Source organism: Hyperoodon ampullatus (genome assembly GCF_949752795.1).
Source record: "Hyperoodon ampullatus genome assembly, chromosome: 3".
NCBI lineage: Eukaryota > Metazoa > Chordata > Mammalia > Artiodactyla > Ziphiidae > Hyperoodon > Hyperoodon ampullatus.
The window spans coordinates 129431225-129445817 of record NC_136916.1 but is presented as its reverse complement, the minus strand read 5'-3'; the positions used below and the strand labels follow the sequence as shown (position 1 = coordinate 129445817).

Genomic DNA, 14593 nt, shown 5'->3' with positions numbered 1-14593 from the left:
AGTATATTTTCTGTATACAGAAACTCATTTTTTTTTAATATTTATTTATTTGGCTGCACTGGGTCTTAGTTGTGGCATATGGGATCTAGTTCCCTGACCCGGGATTGAACCTGGGCCCCCTGCACTGGGAGCAGAGTCTTAGCCACTGGACCACCAGGGAAGTCCCAGAAATTCAATTTCTTTAACTGAAACGCAAGACGAAAATTGATAAGAAAATTCTATGACCAGGGTGGTTGGGATCAGTATCTGTTTTAACATTAAAAAAATAACCCCACAGCCCATTCTGGAAACACTAGGCTGAAATAACACAAGTGCAATAAGCTGATAAAAGTTAACACCACAATAAAATTAGGTTTTAATGAAATTAAGATATTACAGCCAAATGATCGAAAATGTTACACTAACACACATTCTCCCCCTCAAGCAAGTATACAAAACCCACGAAAAGCTTCCCTTTCTCCAATTTGACATTTAAACAATAAGTGAGTCCCAAATTGGCCTGTAACTAAATGGAATTTCTTTTTGTGGTATCACGTATTACTTTAACATATCACAGGAATTTACATAACAGGCTAGAGAACAGAAGTAAGAGACAACAGGTGCTTCAGTACCACCCATATTATCTACTAAGACCACAGTGTGAGCAACAGAGTGTAGTTTCATGGTAGTAGTTCCTTGAATAAAACAACTTAGACAGAATCTTCCACAAACACAGGTTTTTGCAGTATCCAAATCTTGGCAAAGATGGAAAGGAATGATATGAGAGCCATATGGAATCCTATTGGAAAAAAATATTTTAAAAATATTTTTTAATGTGTTACTAGATTCAAAACTTCATGTATTAGGACATGAATTACTGGACACTGAAATTATAACCATGGAAAAATAAAATTACTCTATTAATTAACTCAGTATATTGTTTTATTTTCCTAACTGGTACAAATGGGGAAAATATACTAAGTAACAGCATATGACATATTTTGTAAACCTAAGAGCATCTATACCACTACATAAAGTAACTATTAGCACCGCCACTTAACAGCATAACCCACTGAATACAATGAAAGAGCCATCTGTCCTTTATATAATTATACTGTATGACCAGTGTAACATAATTTAAACGTATGGCTCTGTCATACAATTCTTATAAATGGTAATGAGAGAATTACTCAGTTCTATCTGTGAAGAAACATTTATTTAAATAAATCCATGTAGGGGCTTCCCTGGTGGCACAGTGGTTAAGAATCCGCCTGCCAATGCAGGGGACACGGGTTCGAGCCCTGGTCTGGGAAGATCCCACATGCCGCGGAGCAACTAAGGCCCATGTGCCACAACTACCGAGCCTGTGCTTTAGAGCCCGCGAGCCACAACTACTGAAGCCCGTGCGCCTAGAGCCCATGCTCCGCAACGAGAAGCCACCCCAATGAGAAGCCCGCACACTGCAACGAAGACCCAACGCAGCCAAAAATAAATTAATTTAAAAATCAATCAATCAATCCATATGCTCTCATAGGCATCAAATGTTTAAAAGGGAATTTTAAACTGTGTGAAACAAATTTAAAACACATGTTGTCTGGGACATTAGTTTTACTTTAGTAGCCAAGCAATTTAACCTTGCTTAAATTAAGTCATTCACCCTCTTGCTTAAAATTTCAATGGCGGCCAATACAATTAAAATCTAACTAAGTAAAAAAAAAAAAAAATCAAGTCAAACTCAAAACCCTCATCTACAAGACACTAAGTGGCAGTCTCTTGAGGTTGCCTGCCCACAGCCCAGCTCGCTACTCCACCCTAAACACAACCATACCGCCGTCACTTTGCGTCTCCCCCACACTGTTCTCTTTGTTGTTTCTCTAGTACCTAGGCTGGCACATAACAGGTGTTCACATCTTTTGCAACAAATAAATAAAACCTAGTATTATAATTAAAACTGGAGTTTAAAACCCTATTAGAAAAGTCTGAAAAGATATACATCAAATCAAAAATAGTGGCCTACTTTTCCTAAGGGATTTGGTATTGGCCTTGTTTGCAATTTTTAATTTTTTCACATGTATGAATTTATTACTTGTGTAAGTAACAATTTTTTTAAAAACCACATGTTTACATTCCAGGCTATTGGTTATAGTCTAAGGAAACAGGAAACAGTTAAAAACTGTACTTTCTATCCAACAAAATTTAAGTTACCACATATTTTTCTAATAGACTATAACTTTATGTTTATAACCAGTAGTTAGGACAATTAAAAAAAATAAATTTATTTATTTTTGGCTGCACTGGGTCTTTGTTGCTGCACGAGGGCTTTCTCTAGTTGAGATGAGTGGGGGCTACTTTTTGTAGTGGTGCGCGGGCTTCTCATTGCAGTGGCTTCTCTTAGTGTGTGGGCTCTAGGCGTTCGGGCTTCAGTAGTTGTGGCTCGCGGGCTCTAGAGTGCAGGCTCAGTAGTTGTGGTGCACGGGTTTAGCTGCTCCGCGGCACGTGGGATCTTCCCGGACCAGGGATTGAACCCACGTCCCCTGCATTGGCAGGCAGATTCTTAACCACTGTGCCTCCAGGGAAGTCCCAGTTAGGACAATTTATCAATAGCTAGATAACAGATGCTGTTCTCATGGCTTTGGATCTATATTCTTTTTAAAACAAGGGAGCTCAAAACATGCAAAATTATACTTTAGTAAAGATTAGAGTCATCTTAGCCAATCTGTTATGATCTTTTCAAATCATCAGTAACCATTTATAGTATTTCTCATTTGGACATAATTTTCAAATTTGAATAAGTACAATATATTATTTTTTTTCATATGTAAGTCTCAGAGAAAGCACAGAACAAGAAACTTGGGAGCAGTACATTTCCAAAAGACACCATTTAGATTTCTCACAAATCAGTGGTCTTAACCTGAATCATCAGTATCACTTCTGGAGATTTTAAAAAATATATGACATACAATAGGGGTCCATCTCTGGAGATTCTGAACTAGTTGGTCTGAGGTAGAATCTAGGACCTATATTACCAGAAAATCTAGATACATATTTCTCATCTATATTATTTAGGAACTCCTCCACAACTAATGATAACAACATTGGTTTTTAATTGCCAGAGAAGCAAATTACTTGTATTTATACATCCAGTAAGTATTTAGTGGGACCTATTATGAACAAGGCACTGTTCTAGGTACTTACATGTATTGTCATTTAATAGGTAATTCTCAACTCCTAGTTAAGAGTCAATGCCTTAAACCAGTGGTTCTCAAAGTGTGGTCCCCTGAGCTGCAGCATCAACATTCCCTTGGAACTTGTTATAGATGCAGTTTCATCCCCACTCCAAATTTACTGAGTAAGAATCTCTGAGGGTGGGGACCAGCAATCTGCTTTAGTAAGTTCTGTGTTACAATAAGCATGATTGTGATGCACTCTCAACTTCTGAGGATCACTGCCTTAAAACAATAATGAGCCCTTAGTTACTTTTAGAGCCTCTGTATTCAAAGTGTAGTTCATGGACTAGCAGCCTCGCCTGGAATGTAGGCCATCCAAAAATGGGCAGAAGACCTAAACAGACATTTCTCCAAAGAAGATATACAGATTGCCAACAAACACATGAAAGAATGCTCAACATCATTAATCAGTAGAGAAATGCAAATCAAAACTACAATGAGATATCATCTCACACTGGTCAGAATGGCCATCATCAAAAAATCTAGAAACAATAAATGCTGGAGAGGGTGTGGAGAAAAGGGAACACTCTTGCACTGTTGGTGGGAATGTAAATTGATACAGCCACTATGGAGAACAGTATGGAGGTTCCTTAAAAAACTACAAATAGAACTACCACATGACCCAGCAATCCCACTACTGGGCATATACCCTGAGAAAACCATAATTCAAAAAGAGTCATGTACCAAAATGTTCATTGCAGCTCTATTTACAATAGCCAGGACATGGAAGCAACCTAAGTGTCCATTGACAGACGAGTGGATGAAGAAGATGTGGCACATATACAAAGGAATATTACTCAGCCATAAAAAGAAACGAAATTGAGTTATTTGTAGTGAGGTGGATAGACCTAGAGTCTGTCATACAGAGTGAAGTAAGTCAGAAAGAAAAAAACAAATACCGTATGCTAATACATATATATGGAATCTAAGAAAAAGAAATGTCATAAAGAACCTAGGGGTAAGATGGGAATAAAGACACAGACCTACTAGAGAATGGACTTGAGGATGTGGGGAGGGGGAAGGGTAAGCTGTGACAAAGTGAGAGAGTGGCATGGACATATATACACTACCAAATGTAAAATAGATAGCTAGTGGGAAGCAGCCGCACAGCGCAGGGAGATCAGCTAGGTGGTTTGTGACCACCTAGAGGGGTGGGATAGGGACGGTGGGAGGGAGGGAGACGCAAGAGGGAAGAGATATGGGAACATATGTGTAACTGATTCACTTTGTTATAAAGCAGAAACTAACACCATTATAAAGCAATTATACTCCAATAAAGATGTTAAAAAAATAAATTAAAAAAAAAGCACATCTCTACCGCAGAACTCTAAAACAGAATCTGCTAAACAAGACTCCCAGGTGATGTGAATGCACTTAAAAGTTTGAGAAGCAAGCAGCGGTTCTTAATCCTAGCTGGCCATACATTAGAATACCTGGGGAGTTAAAAAATATACTGGGTCCTACTCCCATTCTTTTTTTTTTCAAATTTATTTATATTTCATTTATTTATTTTTGGCTGAGTTGGGTCTTCGTTGCTGCACACAGGCTTTCTCTAGTTGTGGTGAGCGGGGGCTACTCTTCGTGGCGGTGCGCAGGCTTCTCTTGTTGCGGAGCACAGGCTCTAGGGTGCCCGGGCTTCAGTAGTTGCAGCATGCGGGCTCCGTAGTTGTGGCTCCCGGGCTCTAGAGTGCAGGCTCAGTAGTTGTGGCGCACAGGCTTAGTTGTTCCACGGCATGTGGGACCTTCCCGGAACAGGGTTCTAACCCGTGTCCCCTGCATTGGCAGGCTGATTCTTAACCACTGCGCCACCAGGGAAGTCCCCTCCCAAACATTCTGATTTAATAAGTCAGGGGTGGGGACTAACCATCAGAATTTTTTGAAGCTCCTCAGGTGATTCTAAATGTGAAGTAAAATTTGAGAACCACTGCTTTAGGATAAGAGCTTTTAAGCTAGGGATGGTGAAGAGGAAAGACTGGCTTGGGTTTCAGTGGTGTCTATAAGCATTATAAAGTTGTATGCAAAAGTCTGTGTTTATTCATGTGTGTGTTTTTCTAGGCCCATAACTTCTGTCATTTTTTTTTAAGTCTCTCCCCACTAAAAAAAAGTTAAGAATCTCTTCTTCGAAATATGGTGTTCCTACCATTTTATAAGCACTCAATAGTAATTTGGTTCACATCTTAGCTTCCACTCCTATATGAAAGAAGCCTGAATAAAATGAATAACTGGAGTTTGGTGTCTCATGACCAACTGCAGTTAGTGTTCAAAGACAAGGGAAGAGAACCAGGAGCTATTGAGTCTTCCTATATGCCAAATGCTTTGCCATTACATTAGATCATTTATCTTCACAACTCTGTAAAGTGGGTATTATTGTTCCTGCTTCACAGATGAGATTCAATCAAAGAGGTTAAATAACTTGCGAAAGCCACACTAAGGGGTGAAGCCAGGAATCACACCTAAGTCTGGCTCTAAAGACCACACTTTACCACTATGCCAGACTGGAGTTCTCAAACTTTTAGACTGTTATCAGAGATACCTGGAGGACTTGTTAAAACACAGATAGCCGGACCCCACCATCAGAATTTCTGATTCAGCCGGTGTGGGGTGAAGCTCAAGAACTTGCACCTCTAACAAATTCCTAGGTGATGCTGATGCTGCTGGTCAGGGAACCAGACTCTGAGAAACAATGTCATTCATTGATTCATTCACTCACTCACTCACTCACTCATTCTTCATTCATTCATTCCCTAACATATTGCAGGTATGGGGGATAGATATCACATTTTAGACCCAAGGGAAATAGTGGAGAATAAGGCAAAGTCCATGCCCTCATGGATCTTACATTCTAGTGAGAATATCTGACAGAAAACGAACAAATGTTAAAATATATATATCATTCCAAGTAATAAATCCTATGACAAAAAAATCAAGCAATGTAAGGGGGTGGGGGATAAAACTTTAGATAGAGTAGTCAGGAAAAACCTTTCTGGGGTGCCACTTGCACAGAGAACTGAAGTGAGAAAGTAAGCTATGAGACTTTCTGGAGGAAAAGCATTCTAAGCAGACGTAAGGAACAGCAAGACGGCCACTGGAGCAAAGCGTCATTGTGCACAGCATCATAAGCTATGTTAAAGACTTTGTTACTCTCAGGATGATGAGAATACCAGGATGCTATCAAAGGCTTACCTATTATATAGTACGGTTCGTGCAGAAGATTCCAATAAAGTTAATGGCATTTGCAGCTTTATAACTGGAAGGACTTTTGGTTGTTCAAAAACATTTCCAAAAAGATCCAAGTACTCAAGGGATAAATTTTTAAATTCACTAGGCAAAAACGGAAGCTTATTTCGAGCCGCTGACAAAAAACGCAGGTTTGTCAGTTGTCCCATCTTGAAAGGAAGTTGAATCAATTCATTATCATCAAGTTTTAAATCTGTAAGTTCTTGGAGCTGGCAAAACTGCACAGGGAGTGCCTTAATTTTGTTCTTGCTGAGATCCAAACTCCGAAGTGACTTCTGGAGTGTAGACTGACACAAGGCTACACTAAATGACTCCAAGTGATTATCATTCAGGTTAAGTTCTTGAAGATGGATGAGGTCTCCAATTGTAGCTGGAAGCTTTTTTATATGGTTGTGACTCAAGTCTAATTTTCTAAGGTTTTTTAAGGAAAGCATACGCATATCAACTCGGACAAGCCCACAATAAGAAGTCTGAAGATGTTCCAGAGAATAGGGGAAGTTCTTGCTTAGAGGATAGTCCTTTTTGGATGTGATAACCATTTTAGTTTTAAATTTTTCAAAGTCTGAAGTCTTCACTGGTGTGAGGGTTAAAAGTGGTGCCTCAACATCACAGCCTCTGTGAGCCAGTCTCATAGCTGAAAGGAAACCCTTTAGACTGCTGGAATTGGCCTGAATACATAAAAATAAGTTGTACAATTATAAATTCCATTTTAGATAATGCATCCATGCTAATCCATCCTAAACAAAGTCTGTAAAGTTATATATGAAATCATGCAATCATTTATTGAAAATGGCTGTACAAATGTTTTTTAGTATTCTATTTTCACTAAATTTCAATACAGATACAAAAAACTTTAAAAGTTTTTAAAAAAAATATATTGAGAGACATATGCTAAATAAAACTGTTCACAGGGGGAACGATAAGAGTATAAAATAAAACAGGAAAGCATGAAAAGATTCCACTTAAGATTTGAGTTTAAGATGAACTGACCCATCAACTATAATCCAAAAAAAAAAAAAAAGTTACTTAACCTTAGTAACCAAAGTCAAAAAAAAAAAGAAAAGATGAACTGACCCAAATCTCCAGTGCCTCTGAGATAGAATGAGGTAGTGCGGTGCACTGCAAAACACCTAGGGGGGGTTATTCACAAACACTAGGAATTGTGAAAAGCAATGGCCCTGTCAAAAGCAAGGCCAAGTAGCACTCAATGCCAAAAGTACTAGAAAACATCAAAAGCAAGAGACTGCTTCCAGCTGGACATAGAAATCACTAATAAAGTGGTATGTGAACTAAGTCATCAATAAAAATAACTAATACTTGCAGGATACTTTAGAAGTTTCGTAAAGTTTATATGTGAGGACTAGTGAACTTTCAGCAAGTTTGGGAAACTAAGTATATGATCCTATTTGGTTGGAATGTAGGAGCTTTGTAGAGCAGTAAAAGAGGAGAAATATAGTACGGGGATAGATTACAGATGAGCTTGATGCCAAGGTAAGGAGGATAGAATGATCAGGCTGTGGGAAATCACTGAAGAATTCTGAGTTGAGAATTACATGACAAGAGCTATTTTGGCAGCAGTATACACAGTGAAGTGCAGTGAGGAAAGTCTGGTGACCTGGGTGAAGTAGTCCAGCAAGTAGGTCCAGAGTTGATCATCAGTGTCAAGTTCTACAGAGCTCAAAAAGGATAAGAAATAATGGCAATGTGATTGGAAAGTAGGAAGGAGATCACTGATCTCTGAGGCAGTGTTTTGTGAGTAACCAGTGAAAGCAGAGGTCAAAAGAGATAGCAAGAAAGTGGAGCCGGGCTTGCCAGGTGGCGCAGTGGTTGAGAGTCTGCCTGCCGATGCAAGGGACACGGGTTCATGCCCTGGTCCGGGAAGATCCCACATGCCGCGGAGCGGCTGGGCCCGTGAGCCATGGCCGCTAAGCCTGCGCGTCCGGAGCCTGTGCTCCGCAACAGGAGAGGCCACAGCAGTGAGAGGCCCGCGTACGGAAAAAAAAAAAAAAAAAAAAAGAAAGTGGAGCTAATAGATTTAGCCTTGATTTTCCAGAAATTTGTCTATTCTACTTTCTTAATTGGTAAGACCTCTCAGCTTGCTTTTAGGTAGAAGGAGTTAGTGGAAAGATAGGCTGAATATAAGAGAAAATGAAAAACCACAAGAACAGGAGGAGGTAGGACAAAACACCTCCATTCAATACAAATACCTTAAACAGTTATTAAACTTTTAATGTTTACAAAGCACGTGCCTTGGGGTTAAGGATACTGCGAGGTTGAACAAATCACTGCTCCTACCCTCTGGGAAGGGGGAAAAGGAAAAAGTGAGGTAAGGCAAAGAAGAAAACAGTTTTTTATTCTAATGGTTTATGTATTTTAAAGTGTTTATAGTAAGTAAAATACCCCCTGAAGTGTTTCTAATTGTATTTCATTCTTTTTTTTTTAACACCAAATTTAGATTCATCACCTGTGATTCAGCTGGCAAAATGTAGACCTGTGCCACCTGCCTTATAGAGTTCTAAGAACACCCTGAGGCTCTATCTTGGGCACAGAAGCAAACCCAGTTTTCCTTCCCATGCTGGGCAACTTTCCTTAGACTGACTCTGCCGTTTTAGAGACATGAATGCCAGGGAAACTGCCGTCAGTTCTTCAAACATACCAGCAAGTGACTGTCTCTGTTCAGCTATGTGGGTATCAGGATCCTAAAAGAGCCTCTATTCTCTTTACAGTCAACCAATCTAAGCATTAACGTTTTTAATACCATACCTTACTTAGACAGATATCCACGGGAGGCTCCTTTAATCGAACAGTGGCTTTCCCCTCATCCACAAATTTGGTGAAGAACTGCTCAATGTTCTCCTTTAGCTGCTTAAAACCAATGGGAAAAAAAGGACAAAACCAGGTACTGTTATTCAATATTACAACTAGAATGTGCCAGTCACTTTGCCAGGTTTGGTTTGGCCTTTAGTCCTTAAGTCTGGGTGTTCTGTGGTTTTAAGATTTAAAGGTTTCTGTTTGGTTGGTTTTTGGGGTATTTACACTCCTTATCTAGCTTCTGGTAAGATATAATTGTTCTGGGCCTTCCTTGGTGGCGCAGTGGTTAAGAATCCGCCTGCCAATGCAGGGGACACGGGTTTGAGCCCTGGTCCTGGAAGATCCCACATGCCGTGGAGCAACTAAGCCCGTGCGCCACAAGTACTGAGCCTGCGCTCTAGGGCCCGCGAGCCACAATTACTGAAGCCCGCGCACCTAGAGCCCGTGCTCTGCAACAATAGAAGCCACTGCAATGAGAAGCCGGCACACTGCAACGAAGACCCGATGCAGCCACAAAAAAAGACGTAATTGTTCTACCTGTCCAGTAACTCTTCTTCAAAAACAGAAACTCCTGTGTTTGAGGAGAATGCTTCTTTTCTCCCATTGCCAACAGCAGTTACTTGCCTTCTTAACTTCAGCCCATTAGTCTGGGGTGGGCATGCCTCCCACAAGATATAAACTCAGTGAAAGCAGGAATCTTGTCTCCTTTGTTCACCTTTATTTCCCTGGAGCCAGAAAAGTGACTGACACATAACAGCTGCTCAAAAATTTTTAATGACTAATATTGCTTCTGCTTCAGACTTCAATGCAGCAACTATTTATTGAGAAGCCACTATGTACCAGGTACTATGACAGGGGGCTTGGGACAACAGTGGTAAATAAGACCACCATGGTAATTACACTAATCAAGTTGGCAATCTCATAAGAGACAGTTATTAAACAAGTAATTACAAGCATAACAAATATTAAAAGAAGGGAAGTACAGGCTGCTGTAAGACCTTATTAGCAAAGGGGTATGAAAGTGACCTTAAAGGTAAGAATGAAGTATTAAGAGATGTTAGGCAACTGAAGATACTGGGGGAAGACACAGGGGGTGGCATACCAAGAAGATGGAACAGTGTGTTCAAAGCCTTGAAGGTAAGAGAGCTTGGTAGCTGTGAGGAGCTGAAAGATGTTCAGTGCGCCTGAAAGATCCAGTGAAAAGAGGCAGGTGAGCCTGGAGAGGTAAACAGAGATTAGATGGTGAAAGATTTTGTAAACCATATTAAGAATTTTGGATTTTATCCTAGGAACAGTGATATCCACTGACTGACTTTAAGATAGGAACATGATTAGGTTTACATTTGGAAAAGCTTCCTTTAACTACAGTGTAAGAATGAACTTTGGGACGGGGAGAATGGGATGGAAAAAGACAATGGTAGAAGCAGGGAGATCCTTTAAGAAACTAGCCAGGCAAGGGACAATGGTGATTTAGATTACAGCTGGGATGGAAGGAGGTATGAAAATATGAAAGCTACCTAGGAAGTAGAATTGAAAGAATTCAATAATATATTGGATGTGGGGAGGGAAAGGCTTTAAGGTGCCTGGATGGGGCAGAATACTACTTAAAGGGTTGCAGAAGACTGTTAGAAAAGCTGGGTTAGGGGTGGCAAGGAAAATTAATCTGGGGATATTTTGAGTTTGAAATACTGCTACACATCCAAGTGAAGATTTCCAGTAGGTAGCTGGCTCAAGTTGGAAGTTAACCGAGAGGACTGGCTAAAGAACATATTTGGAAATCACAGTCAAATGGATGACAGCTGAAGTCAGGACAGAAGAGTAGAGGGTTGTAAGAAAGAGCCCAAGATACTTCCATACTGAGCACTAATACCTACTCTTCAAGGCCCAGGACAAAACCACCTTAATTCAACCAATAAATGTTTACTTGACACCTACTATGTCCCAAGCCCTGTGGCACCACCTCTTCTACAAAACTTTCTCAAGACCTTTAATCAGAATTGATCTCATTTTTGATATTATACTACTCTGCTTCTACCTTTATTACAGCACTTATCATGCCCCACCTTTATAAGTGGTGGTTTCTGTTTCTCCCTTTCTAGTCTTGGAAAAACAGTGACTAAATCAGTTTTATTTCCCACAGTATCTAGCACTGCACCCTGCACACAGTAAGCCTTCAACTAGCAGTTTACAATAAAATTTTGGTTAGGTCAGCTACTGACTATTAGTGCAGTAAAAGTTTTAAAGGAGAGATCATAACAGACTCTGAAAATAGGCAGTACCTAAGCTGGGCATGAAAAGATAGGTTTTAGGTAAGACAACAGGGAGAAAAGGGAGACCCAATTCTGGTTATGAGTTTGCTTTTGTCACCTAACAGTTTTCTAACCTTTAAAATTTGGGTGATTTCTAAAGTCTTTTTAATTCGAAAAATTATACGAATTGATTCCATGGAAAGGGGGATTATTTAGACTTTCAGCTACTCACATCAAACATTTACGTGGCTCTGAATGAAACAGCAATAACTCCTTTCCTCAACTATGAGTATTCACTGAGGAGTAAAACACTGTAAGGGAAATAATCCCAGAAATTGTATAAAATCCAATCAAGAGTCAGATACAATGGTGGGTGATGAACTGTCCCCTCAATTTTATTACAGTAGGCACAAGGGTATTCCAGTCATTTTCACAAAATAACGTGCTTTGTAATCAACGTAAAAGGATTTTATAAAACTTGCGCTTTAAAAATTCTATTTAAAAAAATTCTACTTCAACTTCCAACTTCTTCTGGAGGGTTTACTACTGCTAGGTAGATACGAAAAAGTCTTGGACCTAACAAATCAAGACTTAGGAAATCAAACATTTGAGAAAAAAAACAAGAGAGAGAGAGATGCAGTAACCAATAACTTTAATAAAAATATCAAGATGCAACCCAAGCATTACTGTTTTACTACTGTACTAATCTGGCCTAATGACCTTAGATTACACCCCACAAAGCCTTAAAACAAACAAACCAATAAACAGACAAAACTAGCGAAAAGCCTGTGGAGAAACAGAATCTACTGAACCAAACTAGTCATTTTACAGTTCCCCCAAACTGGACTGATGCTTCATTTACAGTTTAATCCGGCAGGCCGAAATTTCCAAGGCTTTAAAGGGGCGGGGCTGCTATCTACTACTAAACAGCAAGGCTGTCAATACAAAGTCGCAGAAATGGGCAAGAAAAATAAGAAGTGCACTCTCAAAATCTTTCCTCCTCGGGGTCCGTAGGGAGACGCCGGGGTCCGGGTGGTCATGGGGTTCGGGGGCCGGGCGCTCAGGAACCCCTAAGACGGAGTCCAGCCTCGGGAACAGTCGGGCGCTTAGGGCAAGAGCGCCCGGCTGCCACCCCTGACCTGCCTGCTTCACGCACCTCATAGCGGGCCCCAAGCTTGTCCTTCAGGGTGGAAATGAACAGGCAGGCGGGGTGCCGGCCGCCCCGCTCGCCCCCCGCTCGGGGCTGCGGCTGAGTCCTGGGCGCCTGCTGACAGAGGCTCAACACCGCCCGGACGCCCTTGCCCCGGTTCCTCAGCCCCAAGGCCGGCAAGTGCCGACTAACCACCTCCACCTCGCAGTGCAGCTTCATCTCGCCGGAGATCCGGCAACCAACCGCCACCTCTCGGCTTTGAAACGTCCCCTTTCCCGCTTCGCCGCTCCGCGCCGCGCCGCGCCGCCGCCGGGGTCCTCGAGTACGCGGCTGTCCGGGGATCTGCCTGCCTGCTCGTGGTGCCGACGTCTCCGGTTTCTTTGTACAGCGGCTCCACGAGTCCTGTGGGGACGGACGGCGTCCCCTCTCCCTTGCAGGGTCAAGTCCGCACTGTGGCTGCGGCCCGCGGAGGGCGGACACCGACCACCTGAGGACCCGGCGCGCGTCTCCCGAAACCGGCGATCGGCGGGGGCGCCACGTCCTTTCCCGGGAGCGCGCGCTGACGACCGCAGCTATTATAGTTTGGGGCAGAGTCCTAGTTTCCGCTGTTGACCCTTAATGCGCTGCACGCACACGTGGGGTCCTTGAGTTTCCTAAGGATATGCATCAGCTCCTCTGTTACCGGGGAAGCCTCTTTGCCTACATGCCTTCGGCCCTTTGCGAGTTGCCTAGTGCCAGTTGGGGCGCGACATTTCCCGGCGCTGATGGGCTGGTGTTTTGTTTTGTTTTTTAAATAAAACAATAAATAATAAAAATAAATAATAAAAAATAAAACACCTGCGTAAACAAGTATGTTAAAATATACCTCCGAACCTGTAGAAAAAGTTGGGAGCTGGGAACATTTTAAATGTTGGACAAACTGTTGTAATTTTATTTTATTTATTTATTTTTTGGCCACACTACATGGCTTATGGGAGTTCCCCGACCAGGGATCAAACCCCTGCCCCTGGCAGTGAGAGCACCTGAGTCCTAACCACTGGACTGCCAGGGAATTCCCTAAAATTACTTTTCATTTATATTATTTCTCCAGGTTTCCGTGCATACCAGGCATTCAACAGATAATTGAATATCTCGGACTTCCCGAATTTGTGCCCACAGTAAACTCTACTCAGGTTTGTAGCTCAGCTGTGTTCAAGCTAGTAAAATCAAATGTCATCATGTTCTTAAAGAAAGAGGTCACAATCTATGGACAGTGTAGACTTGTCTGCCCTAGCACGTTGGGACCAGATCTTGGAGCTGGTATTTTTAATGGTAAATTTCATCTAAACTAAATAAAGCTGGGACTTCCCTGGTGGCGCAGTGGTTTAGAATCCGCCTGACCATGCAGGGGACACGGGGTTTGAACCCTGGTCAGGGAAGATCCCACATGCCGAGGAGCTGCTGAGCCCCTGTGCCACAAATACTGAACCTGTGCTCTAGAGCCTGCACGCCACAACTACTGAAGCCCTCACACCTGGAGCCCATGCTCTGCAACAAGAGAAGCCACCAGAATGAGAAGCCTGCGCACCGCAACGAAGAGTAGCCCCCGCTCGCCGCAACTGGAGAAAGCCCGCGCACAGAGACAAAGACCCAATGCAGACATAAATAAATAAATAAAATTTAAAAAAACTAAATAAAGCTGTATAGTTAACAAATATACACCTAAGAATTAGACCTTTATAGTGCTGCTTTTGATAGGGATAGAGTAGAATAATTAAATAGTTTAGAAATCTCACCAGGGGATTAAAGACAGAAAGAAAATTTTAACAGAGTTTGGGAGACTGTTGTCAGCTAATGACCACTCAAGAAAAGAATCCATTTATCTAGCAACAATCTACTCTCAACTTGAAAGAAGACCAGATGCGTCCAAGTGCCAGGCACACTCAAGCCACAAACCCTGA

The 14593-nt window shown here is 41.6% G+C and overlaps 1 protein-coding gene across 2 annotated transcripts; it reads right to left on the bottom strand.

Annotated features, from left to right (window-relative positions):
• Window positions 1–358: 358 nt before the first annotated feature.
• LRR1 (leucine rich repeat protein 1) lies at window positions 359–12958 on the bottom strand. 2 transcript variants are annotated; one of them, XM_079700704.1, is made up of 4 exons: window positions 12660–12958; window positions 9207–9305; window positions 6390–7111; window positions 359–778 (listed from the first exon to the last, which is right to left on the bottom strand). In XM_079700704.1, exons 1-4 carry the CDS (start codon window positions 12870–12872, stop codon window positions 538–540), a joined length of 1275 nt encoding a protein of 424 aa, XP_079556830.1. In that variant the 5' UTR covers window positions 12873–12958; the 3' UTR covers window positions 359–537. The 2 variants fall into 2 exon arrangements, with proteins under 2 accessions (XP_079556830.1, XP_079556831.1); XM_079700705.1 differs by lacking the exon at window positions 6390–7111.
• Window positions 12959–14593: the final 1635 nt, after the last annotated feature.